Source organism: Nannobrachium achirus, assembly GCF_963921795.1.
Source record: "Nannobrachium achirus genome assembly, chromosome: 20".
NCBI lineage: Eukaryota > Metazoa > Chordata > Actinopteri > Myctophiformes > Myctophidae > Nannobrachium > Nannobrachium achirus.
Genome location: NC_137827.1, coordinates 9,310,286 through 9,335,045, shown reverse-complemented (window position 1 = coordinate 9,335,045; position 24,760 = coordinate 9,310,286). Strand labels below are relative to the sequence as shown.

At 41.2% G+C, this 24,760-nt stretch overlaps 2 protein-coding genes across 2 annotated transcripts in view; both read left to right on the top strand.

The window, feature by feature from the left end:
* The first annotated feature begins 743 nt into the window (after nt 1-743).
* Nucleotides 744-19,073, top strand: srp54 (signal recognition particle 54). Its single transcript, XM_080750561.1, has 17 exons — nt 744-816; nt 1,573-1,668; nt 3,055-3,152; nt 5,858-5,949; nt 6,225-6,309; nt 6,538-6,642; nt 6,988-7,054; nt 7,161-7,218; nt 7,369-7,519; nt 8,555-8,703; nt 8,825-8,925; nt 9,316-9,402; nt 9,874-9,947; nt 10,504-10,612; nt 11,277-11,447; nt 13,323-13,418; nt 17,950-19,073. The coding sequence occupies exons 3-17, from the start codon at nt 3,075-3,077 to the stop codon at nt 18,039-18,041; spliced, it is 1,515 nt and encodes a 504-aa protein (XP_080606687.1). The 5' UTR covers nt 744-816; nt 1,573-1,668; nt 3,055-3,074; the 3' UTR covers nt 18,042-19,073.
* Nucleotides 19,074-20,525: 1,452 nt separating this feature from the next.
* Nucleotides 20,526-24,760, top strand: part of sec23a (Sec23 homolog A, coat complex II component) — a 43,256-nt gene continuing 39,021 nt past the window's right edge. Inside the window, exons 1-2 of the mRNA XM_080750808.1 lie at nt 20,526-20,605; nt 23,713-23,935. Coding sequence (XP_080606934.1) covers nt 23,715-23,935 — 221 coding nt within the window. The 5' untranslated portion in view covers nt 20,526-20,605; nt 23,713-23,714. The remainder of the gene's footprint in view (nt 20,606-23,712; nt 23,936-24,760) is intronic.

Sequence of the window (24,760 nt, the reverse complement as noted above, 5' to 3'; positions counted from 1 at the left end):
ACAACGTGAAGTAAACATAACTCCGGAAGTACAATGTGACCAGTTCCGAGTCAGTTTCCAACACAGATTTCTAATATTTAATAGTTTGTACATAAATTATTAATAAAAAAAATTGAGGACTGTATTTTCATTTATATATATTTTTTTTAACGATTTATTGTTAATCTTATCTTTGAAACAAAAACCCAAGGAAGCTGCGGAAGTACACCGTGGCTTGTTCCGGTTTTGGAGATGGGATTTATGGCTCTTTGAAGTGAGCCGGATCTCTGGGATCCGTTCCTTTCAAAGAGCCGTTCAAAAGACTGTCTCATTTAGTTATTAGTACTTTGTAGATTTTGATTACCGGTATTATAATTACAAATCAATTCAAACCTATATTCATTTCCATTCCGGATCCATCCGGGAATCAATGGGGGTACATATATTTTAATCAAATTATTGCCTTAGCAATTTGACAAATACAAAAAAATATTACTGAACTCAAGTCTCCATGGCATGATGAGTAAACAAATAAGTCAAAATAAGTCATTTTGGGGGTGAACTACTCCTTTTTAATTAGTACTTTAACACAATTACATTTTAATTCCGAACTTATACTTGTGGCAGAGAATTTCTACATTGCAGTATTGATATTTACTCCCCCTCATCATAAAGAAAAAAAGGAACGGCTCCCTACTGCGAACCGGATCCCATCGTTCATTTCAAAGAGCTGTTCAAAAAACACCATTCGTTTCCAAACGTCCCACCGCTATTGATGACGACCACTTTGTAGTGTGAAGATCAGCGGACTGACTGACATACTGACTGCTTTTACTGGTAAATCAACGGGTGTCTGTTTTATATCCATGATGTTGTGACATCCAATGTGTTTGAACTGCCAGTTGATGTAAACGCCAACCTCCGGCTGGTGACCGAGCGAAGGAATTCCCAACCAAACTGTTGTTAGCATCGATGCTAAGTAAGCCAAAAGCTAGTGGATGATGCGTTACGTCGCGTTTGGTGACCCGTCGAATCGTGGCTCAGCCTGTTGTTTTGGTGTCAGGGGATGTTTGGTTTTTTGAAACTGTCAACTGTTGGACATCGCCCAGGTTTTATTTGACAAACTAAACAATTGCAATGCCGCGTGTCTCCTATCATCGCGTTTGTGAACAAAACAGAATGTTTAAGAAAAATAAAATAATATAAGGGTCTCAGATTTGTATAGGTAACCGGTTTGTGTGTGAAGTCTCGGCGTCAGCTGTTTGAGCTAACAAACACATTTTTGTCAACATCATTTTACTATTATGACCATTCTGTTTTAGATATCTAGTTATGCATTAATTGTTGATACAAGCGTAATGTTATTCAAGTGTGGATATTAGATTGCATGTCTTATTAGAAGTAAAACATGTTTAAACACATAAACAGTGGCATCTTTGTCTGCGACGTCAGTGCGTTTCTGTCTGATCGTTACCGAATCCAGAGAGCGATACAAACTGCATGCTGTCAAAACTGGTATGTCTGTTTCTGTCTGACTGATCTGTCGGCCCATTACTTGAGGCTGATCTGCTGTCTGACTGTCCGTTTGTCCAGGACTCTAGGCTGATCTTCTGTCCGGAGGACTATCTGGGGAAGGGTTCCCCTCGTCTCCAACAGACACAGAAGGACGTAATTTCCACGCCTGATCTAGTGAGTAGTTGATGTCATGTGATTGTGAAAATAACTGTATTCTGGGTTCTGAATGCGTGATATCTGGAGAACCAAGGTTCAGTTATGTTCTTGTAAAGGAGCGCTTGTTTTCGGTGGAGATGACGGAGGCGCGCCGTCTCGGGCGACCTTGACCCACGTGAGACACCGGCGAGAGAGCGGTAGCGAGCGAGTCGCCGCGTCGAGCGCTGCGAAGGTCGCATGAGCCGACTCTGCGCCGCCCGAGTTATGTCACGATATCGACATTATAGTAAATCTTCATCCCCCCAACTTTCGGCACCTGCGCGCGGTCCAAGTGCGTGTATCAAAACACCATCCCACTTCCAGCAGTGGAAGCTTGTGATTAGCTGAACCGGAGGTTCAGGTCAATCAGGTGGGAGGTGCCGAGAAGTCTGGGGGACGAAGATTTACTATTCTGTCCATAACAGCACATAAGTCGGTAACGGCGCTGAGTCTGCTCATGCGACCCTCGCAAAGCTCGACACGGTTCCGCTTGCTCGGAGCAAGGTTATTATAGTAAACGAAAACTAACTAAAAAACGAAAACTAGAAAGGAAAAACATTTTAGTTAACTGAAATAAAAATAAAAACTAAGCTTTTAAAAAAAAACGAAAACTAACTGAAACGGTATTGTGTGCTTACAAAACTAACTAAAATAAACTAAAATTAGGGAGAAAATCTCCTTAGTTTTCGTCTTTTGTCTTTTGTGGAAATAAAAAATAAAAAACACCAGTTGGTGAGGTCAAAGAGAGAAGTTGTATGTCTCAACATTCCTGCCACTCTCAACAATATGATATTTTGTTGATTTTCTTTATTAGACAATACTTTTTCCAGAGCTTTTTTAATATCACCCCTGACAAATACCCCATATTACGTAAAAGACTAAAACTAACACTAAAACTAATAAAAACTAAACTAAAACTAAGCATTTTCAGAAAATAAAAACTAAACGAAACTAGCAACCTCACTTTAAAAACTAATTAAAACTAAACTGTAATTGAAAATAAAACCTCAAAACTAATAAAAATAAAAACTAATGGAAAAATCCAAAACTATTATAACCTTGGCTCGGAGGTGTCTCACATGCTCATGGTCGCCTGAGACGGCGCGCCTCCGTCATCTCCACCGAAAACAAGCGCTCCGCCCTTGGTCCATTGTTGGAACTGGGATGGTGTTTTGATTCACGTGGTCCGCGTGGATACACTGGAGTGCTCCCTACCTCCGGTTCAGCCAATCAGAAGCTTCCGCGGGGCGGGTCTTATCTGTACCCTGGTGAAGCGAAGATACACGCGTTCTGAATCAGGGACCTGTTGTATGGTCTCTGCCACCGTGGTTACAACAGTTGTAAAGTGTTGTCTGTGTCTTGCAGGCGGTAGACGCATCGTCACCATGGTGCTCGCCGACTTGGGGAGGAAGATCACCTCTGCGCTGAGGTCTCTCAGCAACGCCACGATCATCAATGAAGAGGTAATGGGTTTATTATGCAATATTGGCATTGACACTAAAGGTTGCCCACCTGCCCCTGGCAGGTAAATAAAACATTCGGGCAGGTGAAGTTTGCTTTCAGGTTGCCCGACCGGGCAAGTGCTCATTTGAGAAGGGACACAACTGTCTATAAACACAAGGGTCCATGTTCAAGTTTCCTCAGCCCTATGTTCCCTCAATGTTAACTACTATGCCTAACCCTAACCCAAACCCCAGTGAGGGAACATGGCATTGGGGTCGAGGGAACATGGCCATGATCCCAAACACAACACAGGATTTCTGTCTAAACACCTGAACGTGGCCAGAGGGCTGTTTTCTGGTGTGTGGAATGTAAAATAAGAGCACTGTTCACTCAAAAGTATAAAATAACATGTGTGAAACCACAGACATATTCAACGATTTACTTTTCGGGCAAGTGGGCATGCCCTTTGGGCAAGTAGAACATGAAAAAAGTTACTTTTTCAAGTGCCTCTGAGACCTTCGTGTCAACCCCTAATGATTAATGTTTCATTATGTTCTTATACATCATAGATCTCGTAGCAGTACAACTTCTTTTCCATCTGGCAGTAATACGCTGATCAATGGTCATACAAATAATCTGTTTGGCTTTTTATGCTTTGTAAACAAATCCGCAACAATGGACATTTTTACCATTTGTCGTAGCCCTAGCTAACACAGGGGAGCAGTCAAAACCATATCTTAAAAACATCTGGGTAAAATGCTTCACACGTCCCACGTCGTCCCAGACTCATCCCCCTTCTGGCTCCAAAATTGTGGAACAAACTCCCCATTGCAGTTAGAACATCAGACTTTTATTTTTCTTTTTGTATTGATTGAATTCTTTATTAGTCAGCAATGTAAACAGCACGGGATACAGTCGAACAATTTATGCCAAAAGGATAACAGAAAAACGTCTTGTTTCCAATTTGGTCCTCACCTCTTCAAACTCCACCTTAACTCGTAGCACCTTCCCAGGCTAGCACTCGCCCTAGCCTTGACGACCTTGCAGGCTTATAAAGGTTAAACTGTCATTTAGATCAGGGGTTTTCAAAGTGGGTGACGGGGCACCCTGGGGTGCCGTGGCGTGTTGGCAGTCCAGAGGTGCCGCGAGATAATTTGATAATATTTGGAATTTATTTGGACACTTGAAGAAATATTTAGTATCATTTTAAACTTGAAGCACAAAGTTATTTTCAGTCATTTCTAACCAAAATGGCTGTTATCTCAATGTTTTCCTCGCAACATAATCACTAAAATATCGTCACTGTCGGGCAGAAATCTCCAAGTTTCAAATGTGTACGTCTTTTGGTAAAGCAAAGCCCTGCTTCATCATACAAGACTGTCGCACAAAACTAGTGAAAACAGCCGATCTACAAGCACACAACGCCTCGCATCGCGAGGCGTTGTGTGCTTGTAGATCTGCTGTTTTCACTAGTTTAGTACATTTTATAGATGATAAATACAAAACAAACGGTTTTGGACATACAAGGTTTCCGCCTGACAACGATGCTATAAATATAAGGTGCTGGGAGTTAACATTATAATGTAGGGGTGCCTCGGATTAAAAAAAATATTGATGGGGTGCCCTGAGACAAAAAAGTTTGGGAACCCCTGATTTAGATATCAGGCAGTTACCAGGTTCATTTGTTGACCTGGCATCCTATTTTTTTCAATGTATGGATTATATTATACTGTTTACACTGCTGAAGATCTTCTTGGTTCACCTATGATCCTAGATTACGATCTATGCATGATGCATTACATTGTGTTTACCTTGCTTATTGTAAGTGGCTCAGTCTGGATTAAGGGCGTCTGCTAAATGCCTAAATTGTCTTTGAAATACAAGTGCTCGTCAGGGTGGGGGGTCCCCAGTTAAAATATTATTTTGGGGGCCGTGGCCTGAAAAGGTTGAGATCTTCTGTCCTAGATTAGCTGTAGGCAGTGACACACATGGACAGGGGAGAAAACATAGTCTTTGCCTCCCAGCCCACCAGACTGGCTAACACAAATATATAGTTTATATTATATATACATTTACATTTTTGAGAAGAACATTTAGCTGATATTATGCAATGATCAACCAGACCACATAACCTCATTTCTATGTAACCACTTAGTCGGTCTACCAGCTCATAGTCTCGCGTAGCCAGACAACTATTCCACAATCTCTGAATGCTATATAGAGTCTGGAACAGCAGCTCCCTAACGGCGAGTAATGGAAACGGGCATTACCGCTCAAGAAAATATATTTTAAAATGTCATTTCTGCTAAGCAGCAAGCTAAACATGCTTATATGATTTTTATTTATATAATGATAAATGTGTGCGATGTGAGACTGAAGCGGAAGTGACGAGGGGGCTTCACTTCCGCTTCATCTCGCACTCATCGTTTCTATTTCCCTTTACCAGACTGTATGCCGCGAGCATTTGACCAAATCGCGGAGGCTGCAGTCTGGCCACGCGAGACTAACCAGCTCACAACATCATACCGCGATGTGTTGTAACCTTGAAAGCTTGCCAATTTTCACATTATGAACAAAACGGGTGGTTGTGGTATCCACTATGCAGCTTGATCGCCGATACCCATGTTGTCAAAAGGTCTAATAATGGCCTTTTATATCGGCCAGACCAATATATGGATCTATATAATGTGATTTCATACTGATTTCAATGCTCTTCTGTGTTCAGGTGTTAAACTCCATGTTGAAGGAGGTCTGTGCTGCTCTGTTGGAGGCCGATGTCAACATTAAACTTGTCAAACAGCTACGAGAGAATGTCAAGTAAGTTTTATTCATGTACTGTCCTACTGTACTGTTATGTCATTATACAATACTGTTTTGTACTCCACTATACTATACTGTTTTTTTACAATACTGTAGAACTCGTAGGCACTACACACTATTACTATAAAGTAAAACCAGCAGTACATGAGGAGTCGAACCAGGGTTGAATGTCAGTTATACATTTGTCTCTTTCCAGTTCCACCAGTCACTGTATTCTGTAGCTAGCAGGTGTTATGTAGGTTCTTGAATGTAATATTTGTGTATTCATTTAGGTCTGCCATTGACCTGGAGGAGATGGCCTCTGGTCTCAACAAGAGGAGAATGATCCAGCATGCTGTCTTTAAAGAGCTGGTGAAGGTGTGTGAACTATAATATTTAGTATGTGTACTTCTCTACTACATACCTTATACTGTACTACTACATACAGTATATACCACTGCTGCATTTTTACTATGCTACTACAGTTAAATTAATACTCTACATATATGATATTATGTTACTATTCTGCTAAAATGATTATACTTGGCTAACATATTTGTTGTCAGATAAACAGCCAGGTAACTGTGTGTCTGTGTGTGTGTCTAGCTGGTTGATCCAGGTGTGAAGGCTTGGACTCCAACCAAAGGGAAGAACAACGTCATCATGTTTGTCGGTCTACAGGGCAGTGGTAAAACCACCACCTGTTCTAAGGTAAGTACGTTCTTACTAAAGCCCAGTCCAGACCAATGATTCACAGCGCGATGAAACTGCATCATGCTCCAAACCCCCTCCTCCATACACACGTTTCTATCTCTTCTAAAAAATGAGAAAGGCCCTGATGGTTCTGGTTATGTCATGACGTCATCGAGAGTCATGACCCCGAATGAGAAATACATTTGGTGAACCATATGTTGCCTAGAACGCCATCTAGTGCCCAAAACGTGTTAACACGTTCAGGGCAACAGATGACACTTAAGACGGTGCACAGATGACATCACATGTTGTAATTTTAATGAACAGATGACATCACAATGACATCATGTGTTGTGTCTATAGCTGGCGTACTACTACCAAAGAAAAGGCTGGAAGACCTGTTTGATCTGTGCCGATACCTTCAGAGCTGGTACGTACCCTGTCTGTCTCTCTGCCTGCCTGTCCATCTGTCTCTCTGTCTGTAATACAACAATGATTGTATTTTAATGTGAGGTTAAATCTTTTTATTTATTTAGGTGCCTTTGATCAGTTGAAACAGAATGCAACAAAAGCCAGAATCCCATTCTATGGAAGGTAACAAACACACACACACACACGCACGCACACACACATACATACACACACACACACACTCTAAGCCTGGTCATTGTATTATACTGTATTTATCTATCCAGTTACACAGAAATGGATCCAGCATTCTGTTATCATTTCTCATCTCTCCAGTTACACAGAGATGGACCCGGTTGTCATCGCAGCAGAGGGAGTAGAAAAGTTTAAAACTGAGAACTTTGAGATCATCATCGTAGACACCAGTGGGCGACACAAACAAGAAGATTCTCTGTTTGAAGAGATGCTGCAAGTCTCCAACGCTGTGGTCAGTATTATGAATTTAATACAATATCATATAATACCAGTAAGCAGAGGGTGAGGTCGCGCAGGACGGAATTCATTTATATATCGGACCAGTTACCCATATGTGGAGATCCCTGATACCCATATATGGAGATATGGGCATATTGGTAAGAACATAAGTTGGAGTCTGTGAGACCCCAGACATGCTTACTCAGCAACGTCTGACATCATACATACAATCCCTTTTATGCCCATATATGGAGATCTGTCTGTAGAACCCAACCATGTGCTGTAAGACCCCAGACATGCGTCCGTGAGTGTCAGTATCTGTCTCTCAGTCCTTGTCTCCTTTTATGGGCAGATTGGGTGGATCGGCGGTTTTACTGAAAATTGTTGTCAGGGATCTCCATATGGGCATACAAGGGACAGGAACGGAATGTGATGTCACGGATATCCAGGGTTTGATCTTTGATGAGGTGATGTCACAACGATATGATGTCACAATGTCAACAATGTGACGATAGAGTAGTGAAGTGTGACGTAATTTACACATCCTACCTGGTTCGCGGTTTTCTTCCGCCATTCTGAATTCCCATAGACCTTTTTCATATCGCGTCATATAAGAACTGTGTTCCAATTATAAACAAATTATCTCAGCGGTTTGACTCATATGGATATGAAGAATCAACTGATGGTGAGAAAACGCTAATGTTAGACATGTCACACAGAGCCACCTCGCCGACAATATCACAAAGACCGTTTGTTTATTTTTGGACCGCAATGCTTATATGAGATGATTTTAAGATGACTCAATGTTATTCTCTATAGAGAATTACTTTCTTGGAACCGGGGGATGAGCGAGTCACGTCATGACTTTGTTACTCTATAGCTATAGACTATAGACATTGAGCCTTTACGTGTCTACGGATCTACGGACAAGATGTGACGTTTTTTATAGTTGACTGGGTCCTGCGGTCGCAATAATAGTTGGGTGATAAACTGATATAATTGTAGTGCAGAGAATTGACAGCCTGTGTGTGTGTTGTTGTGTTTTCAGCAACCAGACAACATAGTGTATGTGATGGACGCATCTATCGGCCAGGCCTGCGAGTCTCAGGCTAAAGCTTTTAAAGACAAAGTAGACGTAGCCTCAGTCATCGTTACTAAGCTGGACGGACACGCCAAAGGAGGAGGGGCCCTTAGTGCGTAAGTACTCACTACATACAGTAGTACACAGATCAGCATCACACTACATACAGTATTACACTATAGTACTCAGTGTAAAGGTAATGTGATGGTATTAACATTGTATTTGGTGTCTTTCCAGGGTTGCTGCAACTAAGAGTCCAATCATCTTCATCGGAACGGGAGAACATATCGATGACTTTGAGCCTTTTAAAACCCAACCCTTCATCAGCAAACTGCTGGGTAATTCATGTTACTTAACCCTCTTAAAACGCAGAGGAATTAACCACTCTATATAAACCCTATATCTACTTCATTGAATGGGATCCCCCAGGGGTCTGTACTTGGTCCCCTCCATAGTTCCCCTCTACACCCAATTTCTTTGCCGAAAATAGGCAATCTAGTACAAGCATTGTGAGCTTGTAGATTGCCTATTTTCACGGTGAGAGTCGTTAATCAGACAAATTTTGTTGCACTAGAATTTCTTCAACTCATTGAAAACCTGCTTTTCGATTAATTGGTTAACCTACTCAAGCCAGATTAAGCGGGCTATTGGTTCTAAATATCAGTTTTGATATATATTTTCGGTTTAATTGCCCAGCCCTCATGTTTTGGTTTTGTGTTCCCCGTTAGGAATGGGAGACATCGAAGGTCTGATCGACAAAGTTAACGAACTGAAACTGGACGACAACGAGGAGCTCATCGACAAACTGAAACATGGTGAGAAATCTGCCTGTCTGTCTGTCTGTCTCTGCCTGTCACAATTATTACATAATAGTCTAATCGCTATTATTTGAGGTAATTGCAATTATTTTGCTTAATCGTCATCTTGAGAAATGTTCATATAGTTTCAAACACTTTCAAAAAAGTAGTGGCAATAGCAGATCTACAGGCTCACAACGCATCATGATGCGTTGTGAGCTTGTACATCAACTATTTCTACTATAAATGTATAAAGAATAACGTTATTAAATATGCCAGTTATTCCTTTGTATATTTAGGCTATTTGTCATATCTGCCTTGTGCAACTTCAAAGCCAAGCAGAAATACATTTTTATATGCTCCAGCGACAAAAACACAATTATTTGTGTGATTATCTGTGTGTCAAGTAAAATGTCATAATCATGACAGCCCTGCCTGTCTGTCAGTTGGATGGGAGACAGTGTTGATGTGTGTGTTGTTGTGTTGCAGGTCAGTTCACTCTGCGGGACATGTATGAACAGTTTCAGAACATCATGAAGATGGGACCGTTTGGACAGATTATGGTAAAACACTACTAGAATATTTCACAAGTGAACTGTATGTGTATAATAGAGGGATCAATTTGACCTCTACAGTGTCGTGTCGCTTCCCAATGTTGCGGTTGTATCTGCAGGCACATGTTAAAGGAGTAGTTCACCCCAATTTTTTTGTTTTGTTTTTGTCGCATTCCTAAGCCAATTAATTGGTGACCGGGAGGCTGCTCAGTAGGAGACTGTTTGAGTCTCCTACCGCATAGACTCCACCAGTCATCGCTGGTCATCAAATTATTGGCTTAGGAATGCGACGAAAACAAAATATCTCCATGGGCTTCATGGTGTATATAATTTGCCTGGCGTTGCTCAGACTAGTTCCTCACTGCGTCTCGTACCACCACCACCAGGGGGGGGTGGTGTTGCGGTCTGGAACCCGGGCTATTGTGTAATTGATAGAAAATAAGTACATTTCTAGGGTGAACTACTCCTTTTTTTAAAGTGAGGAAATGTCTTGTTTGTGTACTCGCTGTGAAGTAGATAGAAGTGTGTCAGTGTGTTGTAATGTGTGCGTGTTGTGTTCTTGTAGGGCATGATTCCAGGCTTCGGCAGTGACTTCATGAGTAAAGGAAATGAACAGGAGAGCATGGCCAGACTGAAGAAACTGATGACCATCATGGACAGTATGAATGACCAAGGTACACACACACACACACACACACACACACACACACACACACACACACACACATCATGTTTACACTCACACAATGAGAGATTTTACACACATCTAGAGGTATACACACAGGCTAACAGTAAATCAAAGTAATTATATATAGATATTAGGGATGGGACAATACGAAAATGTCATGTCACAAGACTGTCGCGATGATCAAAATATGCCTAATACTCTTAAAATTGTAATACTCTTTTATCAACCACTTTGCTTGAACCCCTGTATCCATATTCTGGGGGCGTTGGTCAAAAAATAGCAGATCTACAAGCTCTTAACGCGACACCACGCGGTGTGAGCTTGTAGATCGGCAATTACAAAGAGATTTGGTAGAAGTGGAAAAGAATCTGTATCAAGTATGTTTGCAGGTGTGTTGTACCAATTGTAGAGGGTTTAAGTGGATCAAAGATGAATTGATGCCAGCGTATGGCGGAGGACCATTTCACGATATATAAAAATCTCTGCAATACAATTATTGTGAGCTTTTTTTTTTATCACAATAAACAATTATAAGGATTATTGTCCCATCGCTAATAGAAATAGATACGTAGATATAGAGAGACAATACATAGATAAATATATGTGTGCTCATAAAGGCAGCTTGTGTTCTCTCTGTGTTGTGTTGTCAGAGCTGGATAACAAGGACGGCTCCAAGCTGTTCAGTAAGGCACCCAACAGGATCGCACGGGTGGCGCGGGGGGCCGGCGTGGCCACCCGCGACGTCCAGGAGCTGCTCACCCAGTACACCAAGTTCGCCCAGATGGTCAAGAAGATGGGAGGCATCAAAGGACTTTTCAAAGGTTTCAATTCCTTCCTTTACATTCAAATCACAGCTGGCGGTTGTGTGTGTGTGTGTGCGCGTGTGCGTGCGTGCATACATGTGGGGCGGGATTTCTCAGATGTTAGAACTTAAAAGGGGAGCTCCAAAGAAAAAACCACTGCATTAACAGTAACGCTTTGGCCATTCTGCATAATGAGTACTTTTGCCTTTGGTACTTTAAGTACTGTACATTTTGATGCAAAGGCTTTGATTGCAGGACTTGATTGCAGGACTTACATGAGTGTTTCTACACTGGTATAGAGTAACGAAGTCATGACGTGACTCGGCTCATACCGCGGTTCACGGAAGTAATATATCTATGGGAACTAACATTGGGTCATCTTAAAATCGTCTCATATAAGCATTGTGGTCCAAAAATAAACAATATTATATTGTTGTGGAGGTGGCTCTGTATGGTTTATGATAGTCACTAATATTTGATTGGGTCTGTTTTTGGTGAAAATGTTACTAATTCGGCGACAGTAACATTAGCGTTTTCTCACCATCAGTTAATTATTCATATCCATATAGTCCGGCTGCCAGCTTAGCATTTATGCTAAGTTGGTATCAAAGGTATGATATTTGGTATATAGTTTTTTTTATTGGCCTAAAATGTTGTCTATATATATACGTTCATGAAACCACCTGCTGACGGCCTGTCAGCATTGAGCAATTTTTTATATAGGGGGTAAACGTCTGGGCCCATCACTTACTATACACTATACTATAAAGGAAAAAAATACCCCCAAAAAATCTGCTTTAAGTAGCATGTGAAGGGTCAAACTAGGGGTTTATAATGATTCTGAATCGATTGCAAGTATTGGTTTGGCATGAAAAACATTCCTTGGCCTAAAAAACAGCCGCACAAAAACATGATTTTGTGATGAGTCATCACTTTTGACAGTTTTGTTGTGGCTGAGGAGGGGTATGGAATGTGGTATATAGTTTTTTTTATTGGCCTAAAATATTGTCTATATACATACAGTCATGAATCCACCTGCTGACCGCCTATCAGCATTGAGCAATTTCTTTTATTGGGGTAAAAGTGTGGGGCCCATTCATTTACTATACACTATACTATAAAAGGAAAGAAATACCCCCAAAAATCTGCTTTAAGTAGCATGTGAGGTCCTGAGGGGTCAAACAAGGGGTTTATAATTATTCTGAATCTATTGCAAGCATCGGTTTGGCATGAAAAACATTCCTTGGCCTAAAAACAGACAAACAAAAATATGGTTTAGTGATGAATCATCACTTTTCACAATTTCGTGTGGGGCTTTTTAAGCCCAAGGAAGGTTTTTCATGCAAAACAAATGCTTGCAATGGATTCAGAATCATTATAAACCCCTAGTTTGACCCTTCACTTGCTACTTAAAGCAGATTTTTTGGGGGTATTTTTTTCCTTTATAGTATAGTGTATAGTAAGTGATGGGCCCAGACTTTTACCCCCTATATAAAAAATTGCTCAATGCTGACAGGCCGTCAGCAGGTGGTTTCATGAACGTATATATATAGACAACATTTTAGGCCAATAAAAAAAACTATATACCAAATATCATACCTTTGATACCAACTTAGCATAAATGCTAAGCTGGCAGCCGGACTAATATGAGTCAAACCACTGAGATCATTTGTTTATGTTTGGAACACAGTTCTTATATGACGCGATAGGAAAAGAGTCTATGGGAATTCAGAATGCTGTGGAAAAAAAACTTGAACCAGGTAGGATGTGTAAATGACGTCAAACTTCGTTACTCTATTGCTAACTCTGTGTACTTCTTCCACCACTGGCCACAGGTGGGGTTTAGCCATGCTTTTCCCATGCTGACGTTGCGTTGTGTGTGTTTTCTTTCAGGTGGAGATATGTCCAAGAACGTGAACCCGTCCCAGATGGCCAAGTTGAACCAGCAGATGGCCAAGATGATGGACCCTCGAGTCCTGCATCACATGGGTAAACTGACTGACCTATACATGTTTTAATTAGGGCTGCATCTATGGATTCTTTTCTTGAAGTGGGGCAAGATAGCTAACCTATTGTTAATTTTTTTTGGAGAAAATGTAATAGTTGCATGTTTTAGCTGCTAGTCTAGCATCTACAGCAGGGTTCCTCAATAGGCGGCCTGCGGGCCATTTGCGGCCCGCTGGGGGCTACTGTCTGGCCCCCACCAATCCCAGTAATAATGGTGGTATAAGAGTAGCAACAACACTAGCATATCGTCTATGTCGGGTGGAAACCTCGTATATCCAAATGTGTATGTTCTTTTGCAAAGTAAAGCCCTGCTTCATCATACAAGGCCTTTGCACAAAAGTAGTGAAAACAGCAGATCTACAAGCACACAACGCCTTGCATCGCGAAGCGTTGTGTGCTTGTAGATCGGCTGTTTTCACTAGTTTAAATCATTTTTAAAATGATAAATGCAAAACAAACGGTTTTGGGCATACAAGATTTTCACCCGACAACGACGATATCTGAACTGTCGCTGAAGTAGCGGGAACGCCACCGTCGACCCCCTGCAATGTTGTGGCCCTTAGGCTTGGTACCCTAGACATAATTCGGCGCTTGGGGAAAACTAATTGGGGAACCCTGATCTACAGGCTTTGCTTTTATGAGGCTGAAATATGGCATGAAGGTCAAGTGTGTGAAGGGGTGTGTGTGTTCACAGCACTCTGTCTGCCCAAGGTTTTCTCCGGAAACAATTCTTACATTAAAGCCTATTTCATCTACAGTAGGTTAATGTGCACTAGTTGTCAGGGAACAACTCACTGTCTGCATCTTCCCCTGTCATTCCAGGCTAATTGTGTAATTCGGATAAAATGTAATGCAGTACTTGAAGAGATCTACATGAAACTGTATTAGTTGTGTACTCTCAGTGCAAAACAACCTGTTAACCATTGTGCAGCCACTCGTTAAAAACTTGACTCAGTGTTACTTTTAAGATGAGCCTATACAATGGAAAGTTGATGAGATGGGAACCTAATAACAGAATAAAGGTAACCAGAGTTGGCAGGGGAAAATAAATGTGTGATTTTCACCCTCTGTGCAGTTGGTGTAGAAACACAAGATGGTAGTCATTAGCTCAGATCTGTTCCTTTTGGCAAGCGATCTCGTCGTATGGATGAGGCTTTACATCAGACTATACGGTAATTCTTTGTTTGGTGTTGCATCATGGGTAGCTGAGTCCTGCCTTGTTTCACTACATCGCTGGACTTTGTGCTCATGGGCTGTCTGAAGCCCAGGTTCCTGCAGGGACATTTTAATTACCAGAGGAAATCTTTATGACTAGTAATCCACTGCTTGTGATTTTGCCATATCCGTATCAATAGTTATGATCACCATGTAATGGGTTTAGTAGCCTACTGGCACCGCACACTGTATACGTTGTGTGGCAGCGGTGGCTCAGGACAGGAGGTAGAGCTGCCGTTTGGAAATTTGAATGTTCCCGGTTTGATCCCGGTCTCCCCTCCTCGGTCGAGGTATCATAGAGCAGTGGTCCTCAACTGGGGACCCCCCCACCCTGACAAGCACTAAGAGTTTAGGCATTACATTTTGTATAACACGGTTGGTTCTATTGTGAAAATAGCAGATCTACATGCTCACAACGCCTCGCAACGCGAGGCGTTGTGAGCATGTAGATCTGCTATTTTCACAATTTCTGCCTCTTTAATTTTTGACAACTTGGCCAATGTTTAATTTGTCATTTTAGAGGTATAAAAAGTCCTTAAATTGTCACTTTAGAAATGTGAAGATACCCCCTATACACTTAAACTTTATGTTGGTTTGTTTACTGTTGAGTGAGAAAACAATGTTGCACATTAAGTTAATCATCTGGGGACCCCCCAAAATAATGTGGGGACCCCCCTTGGGTCCCCACCACCAACAGGTTGAGAACCACTGTCCTAGAGCAAGACACTGAACCCCCAACTGCTCCCGATTAGCTGCCTCGCATGATTTCCTCCACCATCGGTGTGAGAATGCAATGCACATTTTAAAGCGTTGCGGATACACCATTTACCATCAAGACTGTAGTAGGTTCATGAAATAATATTAGTCTGTTGTTGTCACCGTAAAGTAGGGAAGGTTCTATTTCTTAGTTTATTGTCTGGCTGAGCATTTTGTCATGTTCTATGTTAGCCAGTTACAAAATGCTGCCTGGGTTGGCACATACAGTTCACACAGTGACTGCAACAAACATCTGTGAAACACTGATTTCTCTAATATTGACGAGTCAATGAGTGCAAATCTGAAGAGCGTTTTGATTTGCTCACTGGCTTTAATCCCTGAATACAAACAGACCTTTGGATATGTAGCAACATAAACAATTGAAGCTCGACAGGCCTCAACAAGGCCAATCAGGCAACTCTCACTGATTGCATCATCGGATGATGTCATCAGATAGCAGCGGTCACGTGTGTGCCTGTGTCCTCACAATGCAAGGTGCCTTTAGGGCAGTAGGGCAACATGGTAATTATCCCCCCCATAAAGCATGTCTGCCAAGAATGTTACGTCACATTATGGCAACGTGTTGTGAGCTTGTACAGTAGACCTGATATCTTTGAAAAGAGATCGACAGATATATTTCTTACTTTCACACAAGTAAATAGGTTAACACTCAAATACCTGGAACTCACCCGAGTCGCGTTAGATTTTAACCACTTTAACCATTATTTTATGCTGCTATTTTTTGAAGAATCTTGAAAATGTGTGCAAGTCTTTGAATATCTTTGAGCCGACTTCTAAATCCTTCTTCTAAATCAGTGGTTCTCAAACCTTTTCATGTCAGGGACCCCCAAAATTACATTTGGCCGCAGACCCCCATCTCAAAATATGTTGTTCCAGGGACCCCCCCAGAAGGAGAGATTTGAGTTACAAAAGTTTGCTTTGAAAATAGATATTGAAAAGTTTGCACACATTTTCAGATTTTTCAAAAATCTACAAGCTCGCAGCGCGGCACTCAATAATTCTAGGCCTAAATAGGTTAATACTGTATAACGTATACAATTGAGGATGATTGTATTTTGACTCCATGCTCCTCTATTGAGTACATCTAGGTCATGTCTTGCCTAGACACAGGATCTGACACAAATGTTGACCTGATGGCCTGAAGCAGGCAGGCTCTATTGTCTCATTGGTGAAAGAATATCCAACACGGGCGCAGGAAACCGGGTTCATCCGGGGTTGAAGAGGAAAAGTTACATTGTGCAGCCTTTTCTCCCATTTAGATTCTAAAAACACCTTCTAAAACTGGGTTGCGATTTACAAGTTCGCAGCGTGGCACCGAGTGCCACGCTGCAAGCTTGTAGATCTGCTATTTTCTTTTTTTTTAATTGTTTTGAATTGTGACCCGATTCTATGAGTGACTTCTAAATCCTTCTAAGGTTTTCTGAAAAACCTACCTTTCTAAATCTGTGGTTCTCAAACTTTTTCATGTCAAGGACTCCCAAAAATTACATGTGTTTGGCCACGGACCCCCATCTCAAAACATGTTGTTCCAGGGACCACCCAGAAGCAAATATTTGGGTTACAAATTTAATTTTTTTAAATAGATATATATTGAAAGACTTTTTTTCTTCAAAAAAGAAAGGCCTAAATGGCTTTATTATTATTTCAGAGAAAATGCAATGATTAATAAAGTAATGAGTAATTTCATAAATAAATAAAGGACAAATTTAAGAAATTCCATAAATTAGAAAACACATTTTTAAGAAGTAGTGAAAATAGCCGATCTACAAGCTCACAGCGCGACTCGTCTTGATGTGAGCTTGCATTTTTTTCACTAGTTCGGCGAAAACGTCTAATTTCTCTTTCGGATCGAACCACTGCTGTACAGTGTACATAGTAGGGCATTAACGACTTGTGATTTTTGCAAGTCGACTCGACTCAGTAAAAAGTTGAGTTGAAGTCGACTTTATCGTTTGATGATGTCATCACATCACACACGACCCCCCAATTATTTTGGGGGTCCCCAGATGATTAACTTAATGTGAAACGTTGTTTTTTTTTCACTCAATTGTAAACAGACCAACATAATTAAGTGTATAGAGGGTATCTTCACATTTCTAAAGTGCCAATTTAAGGACTTTTTAAATACCTCTAAAATGGCAACTTAAACATTGTCCAAATTGTCAAATATATAGAGGCAGAAATTGTGAAAATAGCCGAACTACATGTAACATGCCCGATGCGAGGCGTTGTGAGCATGTAGATCTGCTATTTTCACAATAGAACGTTTTTTTTTCTTCTTTTTTTTTTCTTCTCAACTTCGACTTTCGACTTTCTCTGGTGGGAGTCGACTTGTGTAATGAAGTCGACTGAGTCGACTTGTCGACTTTTTCGTTAATGCCCTATTACATAGCAACAAAAACCGGGTTCCTGTCTCAAATGGGGTTACAGAAAAACATTCTGAGCACTTCTTCCACCACTGACATTAAATTGTGTGCGTGCGTGTGTGTGTGTGTGTGTGTCTGCGTGCGTGTGCTTGCAGGTGGCATGGCCGGTCTTCAGTCCATGATGAGACAGTTCCAGCAAGGAGCCGCTGGCAACATGAAGGGCATGATGGGATTCAACAACATGTGACCACGTCCAGCGGTCACGTGACCATGTGGGGGGGAGGGGGGGGGGGGGGGGGGGTCTTCCTGCCATGTTCAGTTCTGTTCTCATTTCATTCGTTGACTTTGAATTTGTTGTTTCTTCCTTTTCCAGGGGTTCTAAAACCGTTTTAATTTTCAAGGCCCCTCCCCCTTGGGGGTTGGTAATCATTAGCGCCAAAGGTCACCCCCCCAAAATTCTGAGAATGTACAAAAGGGAACCAAATGGACCTGTAAGGGTCCACTTGGTTCCATTTGTACACTGTAAGGGGATGTAAGCCATTTACCATGAGAGGGAGTGGGTTGTTGGCTGATTTACCACTGTTTCAGGGTTGAAACAGTGGTAAATCAGCCAACAACCCACAACCCTCGAATGGTAAATTGCTTTTCTACCACTTCTACCATATAAATGAAAGAAAACACAGTTGTAACTTGCTAGATTATTTAGTTATACAACTGCAACACAACAGTAGACGGGGTCCATCCATGAGCCAACTCAAGGTTGTTGACTGATTTACCACTGTTTTAAGCCAATCAGAATCCAGTATCTGAACATGTGACCACAAAAAGTGGTAGAAATGTAATTTGGTTATCAATAATCTAGCCAAGAACCCTCTCAAAGACCCTCGGGGACCCCACTCTGAGAACCATGGTTCTTTTGTACTGTTCAGAGAAAGAAAGGTCTAGCAAACCTTGGGACAGTAAAACTATGTTCAGCTTAAAACGGGAGGAGATATGATGATGATGTTAATGGTCGCCATGATTATAATAAAAGTCTTTAATTTGTATTTTGTGTATAAGATTATAAAAAGACAGGTTTATTTACCTGTACAGTTAGTTAACTGTACTAACGCGTCGTTTCGAGGAGGCTGGGACGGATAATACAACACGATGATTAGTTTGTGACAATATTTTTGTCATGTTCTAATAAAAGATTTGTATTGCAGCATTTTAATAAGCCTTGTGTACTTTATTTTTTATTGTAAAAAACAAACAAACATTAAACATTCTTCTGCTAAGACTTAATTTAAATGATTTTGTGTTTTGCTTTTAATTGATTGCAATTTCATGTATGTATGATGTGATGTTATACATCAGCTGTGAATGTAAGCTTTGCAGTCATAATTCAAAAGTAGCAGAAGCTACAAGCTGTTGCTACATTTAATAATGTTGTGTGACACTGTTGGTACGATCAAGTTGGCTGATGTGAGGTTTCTGCCGGATAACTAGATCTGTTGAGATAAAAATGACATACTGTGTCCAAGTCCAGGTGTGTCATGGGATTTTGTGACACCCACACATTGTAAAATACAGTGTAATAATGCAACTATATAGACCTATACTAAATCAGCTGTTATCTTTTAAAAGATAATACATTTGGGTTTAATACATTTGTAAAACAGTCAAACACTAAAACCTTAAAAAAAACTAAATGAAAGATTGATGGACTGACTGACTGAGTCTGACGGATTCATTGATGGATGGTTTTGAACCACTTTCAACATTAAACACACACGCGCGCACACACACGAAAAAGCTCCCTATAAAAGCTTTGAATTTGACTTGGCCACAAACTGACACTGGTATCGTCAAGCCACTCCACTGTATTACTAATAGTATACCATATTTGTCCAACATTGTGTGCATACATTCAAGTATGTTGAATTAGAAATTACTATGCATTTCACGTACTTATGTATTTAGTACGTTTGTTTTACTGAGGTTTCGGGCATTAAAAGAAATGTCACCTATTTATTTGGCATACTTTGGTATGTATGGAATGTGGGGCGCCGGGTGACCACGCCCCCTCTCTCTACGTGGCTTTGCGTGGCTCTGAACCGCCATCTTGTTTTGCTGCGTTGTCAATGGACGGTGTGAGGTATTTTATTTTGCCCTGTTTAAGGCTGTACTGCGTCACAAACATTTCATCATCTCTATCATTCTGAATCTTCCGTTAGACATATTTTCTGTGGTGGGCACTATAAATTAACTAACTAGTGAATTTATTTATGTACTATTATTAAACAAAGTCATGTTTTTTTTAGTGTTTTATTTTAATAGCCTAAAATATTATTATTAAACAAAAATAACATAACCCTATTAAATGAAACCCAATTTTTACATTATGTTTTACTAGTAGCCCATGTTCTAAACATCAATACAGGCATAGGCCTACAGCAATGCATTGATTTTAAAAATGAAAATAGACTTTGTAACTTTTCCACTTTTCATTACTTAATATGGAGATTTGACTGATTATTTGGAGAATATGGCATTGCATTCAATCAAACTTTATTGTTAAGGACACATGGTCCATAGCAACTTTAACAAATACAATACAACGACAAACACAAACATAACATCTTCAAAATAGGCAGGCTTTGAACAACTGCTGACATGCTGGCGGGTGCGGCTGCCTGCCTTACACGTAGTTTAACAAGGTAAAAGTCCCCCCCAGGTCAGTGTGTGTTTGGTCTATGGGAGCAGACGGACAGAGCAGAGGACTGGTGAGTGTGTGAGTGAGTGTGGAGGAGCCTGCACTTTGAATATCAGGTAAATATTGACTCTTCTCGGTTTGATTTTTAACCCTGTGAGTTATGAGTTATGGATGGAGGAGAGGCTATGTCTCCAGCTTCATTTGAGGCTCTCATTTATAAATGTCAAGTCTGATGAAAGGAATCATGTTTGTGTTTTTTTAACTGGCTAATCTTGGCTAGCCTGGATAGCTAGCTGCTTAGGTTACAGCTCTCCTGATGAAATTATAGGTTTATTATAATAAGCGTTATGATACTAATGATGAATAGACACTTTTACAATGAACTGAATTATGGTCATATAAAAGTGCCATAATGTTTCTTTCATTGACTGTAGCCTACTGTCTGTAACAAATAATGAGTGGTAGTTTGCACTAGGCTGACTTGGGCGTCAGACACTTTGATCAATATAACACCCAAACATATTAGTTAATGATATATTAGTATTATGATCAATAAGACAAGCTCTGACATTAAAAGGAGGATATGATGACTGACTTAAGTTCCTGACTGTGTCAAATGGTGACAGTGTGGCAACTTTGACATCCTAGTCGTCATCAAGTTTGTGTTGAATACAAAGAAATAAAGGAGAGTTTCTAAATGAATTGTTGAGGTGGAGTTACTACTCTCTCACTCCTCAATAGAACTATAATGAGCATGCATGGATGGTAGTAGTAATTTTCTGTGGGTGAAATGATTAGATCTCAGCGTATGTCTGATGTGGCATATAATGACTTAGTCATCAGAAGCTTAACTCTTAAACACTGATATAGGCCTAAACAGCTTAGTCATTATGTTCTAACTAAGTATAAACATCTTAGTCATTAAAAAGTTATATAATAGCTAGTATGTTCTAAGTAATTATCTTAGTCATTACAAACCTTCATACTAATACACCAAGTTATATAAACATCTTTCACTAAATGTTATATGAACATCCTAGTCACTATACATCTATTACACTAAGTTAGGCCTACATAAATATCTTAGTCCTTATAGATCTAAATGTTCTTATGTATTAAAGGGGAAAACCACCCATTTTCATTGAACTATGTCATTAATATACCTTAGAGCAGTGGTTCTCAACCTGTGGGTCATTTGGGGGTCCCCAGATGATTAACTTAATGTAATGTGCAACATTGTTTTCTCACTCAACAGTAAACAAACCAACATAAAGTTTAAGTGTATTGAGGGTATCTGCACATTTCTAAAGTGTCAATTTAAGGACCCTTTTTAATACCTCTAAAATGACAAATTAAACATTGGCTAAATTGTCAAATATTAGAGGCAGACATTGTGAAAATAGCCGATCTACATGCTCACAACACCTCGCGTTGCGAGGCGTTGTGAGCATGTTGATCTGCTATTTTCACAACAGAACCGTGTTATACAAAATGTAATGCCTCAACACTTAGTGCTCATCAGGGTGAGGGGGTCCCCAGTTAAAATGTGATTAGTTGGGGGGTCGCGGCCTGAAAAGGTTGAGAACCACTGCCTTAGAGGAGTAAAAAAAAGTTCCCCCCCATCTGTGTTGCCTAGAACTGGAGGGTTGATTTGGGGTTTTGTATTGCAAAGTACACCTGTGTGATGTCATCACGGTCTAAGGTATATTAATGACATAGTTCAATTTAGAAAATGGGTGGTTTTCCCCTTTTAAGTAGGCCATCTACAGTATAATACTGTATACCGATATGCAAGGTATTATCTGAGATTCCAGGGATGTTTAGACTAGGTTTCTGGCCTGGGGGCATTTGGAGGTTTGTGGAGCATGTAAAGGTTGCTGAGGTTTTTATTTAGAGGTATTAAGAGCATACTGTACGAGCTAGCTAGATTTGAACTGATATCCCTATGTGACAACGCTTTACATTATGTTATAATCTATTATTTATAATGTAATTATATACCAGTAGTGGCTTTACATATTGTAATATAGGCCTTTTTAAATAGCAATTCATTGAATTCTACAGAAGATGAATAGCCTATCTACAAGATACCAATGTCTGTGGTGCATAGACATGTTGTAGAGTGTGTGTGTGTGTGTGTGTGTGTGTGTGTGTGTGTGTGTGTGTGTGTGTGTGTGTGTGTGTGTGTGTGTGTGTGTGTGTGTGTGTGCGTGCGTGCGTGCGTGCGTGCGTGCGTGCGTGCGTGCGTGCGTGCGTGCGTGCGTGCGTGCGTGCGTGCGTGCGTGCGTGCGTGCGTGCGTGCGTGCGTGCGTGCGCGTGCGTGCGTGCGTGCGTGCGTGCGTGCGTGCGTGCGTGCGTGCGTGCGTGCGTGCGTGCGTGCGTGCGTGCGTGCGTGCGTGCGTGCGTGCGTGCGTGCGTGCGTGCGTGCGTGCGTGCGTGCGTGCGTGCGTGCGTGCGTGCGTGCGTGCGTGCGTGCGTGCGTGCGTGCGTGCGTGCGTGCGTGCGTGCGTGCGTGCGTGCGTGCGTGCGTGCGTGCGTGCGTGCGTGCGTGCGCACCTTTCATACTGTATCACAAATCGCACATTAGGACTTGGTCATGCAAACATTTTCAGTCTCACTGATCTTATTTCTGCTTTAACCCATTCAGAACGGGTACACATTATTGTGTATCATTATTTTATGCTTTAACTATTGAAAAATAGCAGATATACAAGCTTGTAGATCTGCTATCTTTGAAAAATTGTGAAAATCAGAATTTTACCCGATTCTTTGTCTCTTTTGAATCCTTTTTTGAAAAACCTATGTTTCTATGTCAGCAATCTGGCCAGCCATCATCAAAGAAAAGGTCCTTTTCACTTAACTGGAGCTCAGTTAGTCTGTTCTTGAGAGACTACTGTGTCAGTGGTTCTCAACCTATTTCATGTGAAGGACCCCCAAAATATGTATTTGGCCACGGACCCGCATCTCAAAATATTTAGTTCCAGGGACCACCCCAGAAGCAAAATTTGAGTTACAAACGTTCAATTTGAAAATACATACATTCAAAGATTTGCACACATTTTCACGACTTTTTTCAAAAATAGCAGATCTACAATCTACACGTGACACTAAGTGCCGCGCTGTGAGCTTGTATATCTGCTATTTCTCACTGGTTAAAGCATTCATTAATTCTAGGCCTAATCCACGTGTTGCTGTCTGTCTGCATGTCCCACTCTCTCTCCAGCCATGTCCACGTTCCCAGAATACATCGCTCAGAACGAGGAGAATGATGGCGTGCGCTTCAGCTGGAACGTGTGGCCCTCCAGCCGCCTGGAGGCCACCAGGATGGTGGTGCCCGTGGCCGCGCTCTTCACGCCTCTGAAGGAACGCCCTGACCTTCCTCCCATCCAGTATGAACCGGTGCTCTGCAGCAGAGCCACCTGCAGGGCGGTCCTCAACCCGCTGTGGTAGGAGCACGCAAACACTAGTAGGCCAGGGGTTTTCAAAGTGGGTGACGGGGCACCCTGGGGTGCCGTGACGGCTAGAGGTTGCACTTCTCAAAGTCCACGTAAACCAATGCAAGCAAAGCAGATTCTGTTTCCACAAAAGTGTCATTTTGCTTTAACGTTTTCAGCCCAAGGACCCCTTAGCTGAGAGAGAAATGAAGCAGGGACCCCCACAACCTTTTCATAGATTCCATATAGTTTCATCATTTGACAGCACAATGCATTTTGTATTCATGTCAATTTGTGTTCAGATATTTAACCACTTGAACCGTCAATACTTAATAAACTTGACCTTTTACTCTGTACTTAGTCTGCTCTTTTTTCCCCTCTATTTTTGCCGAAAATAGCCGATCTAGCGTTGTGAGCTTGTAAATCTGCTATTTTTGGCTAAAGTTCTCACAATATGGACACTGGCTAGGGTTCAAGTGGTTAATATGATTCACAAAGATTTGGAGGACCCCCTGTAGTAACTCTGAGGACCCCCTAGGGGTCCCGGTCTGCGGACCCCCTGTTGAAGACCCCTGCTTTAACTACTTTAACCCTTTATACTTGTAAAACTAGAGTTAGCTGACCGGGGGCTGCCGTGTACTTGGTGGTTCACACTCTTTTTTTTCCCCTCTGCAGTCTGCACCAAATCTGTTCACAGAAAACGGACTCTCTACAAGTTCACACGTTGTGGGCTTGTAGGCTAGCTCTTTCTGGTGAATTTTAAAAGTGGTTTAAAATGGTTAAAGGTGCCTTGATATTTTGAGAGTTAAACAAAAAGTTAAAAGCTCAATTAGTATT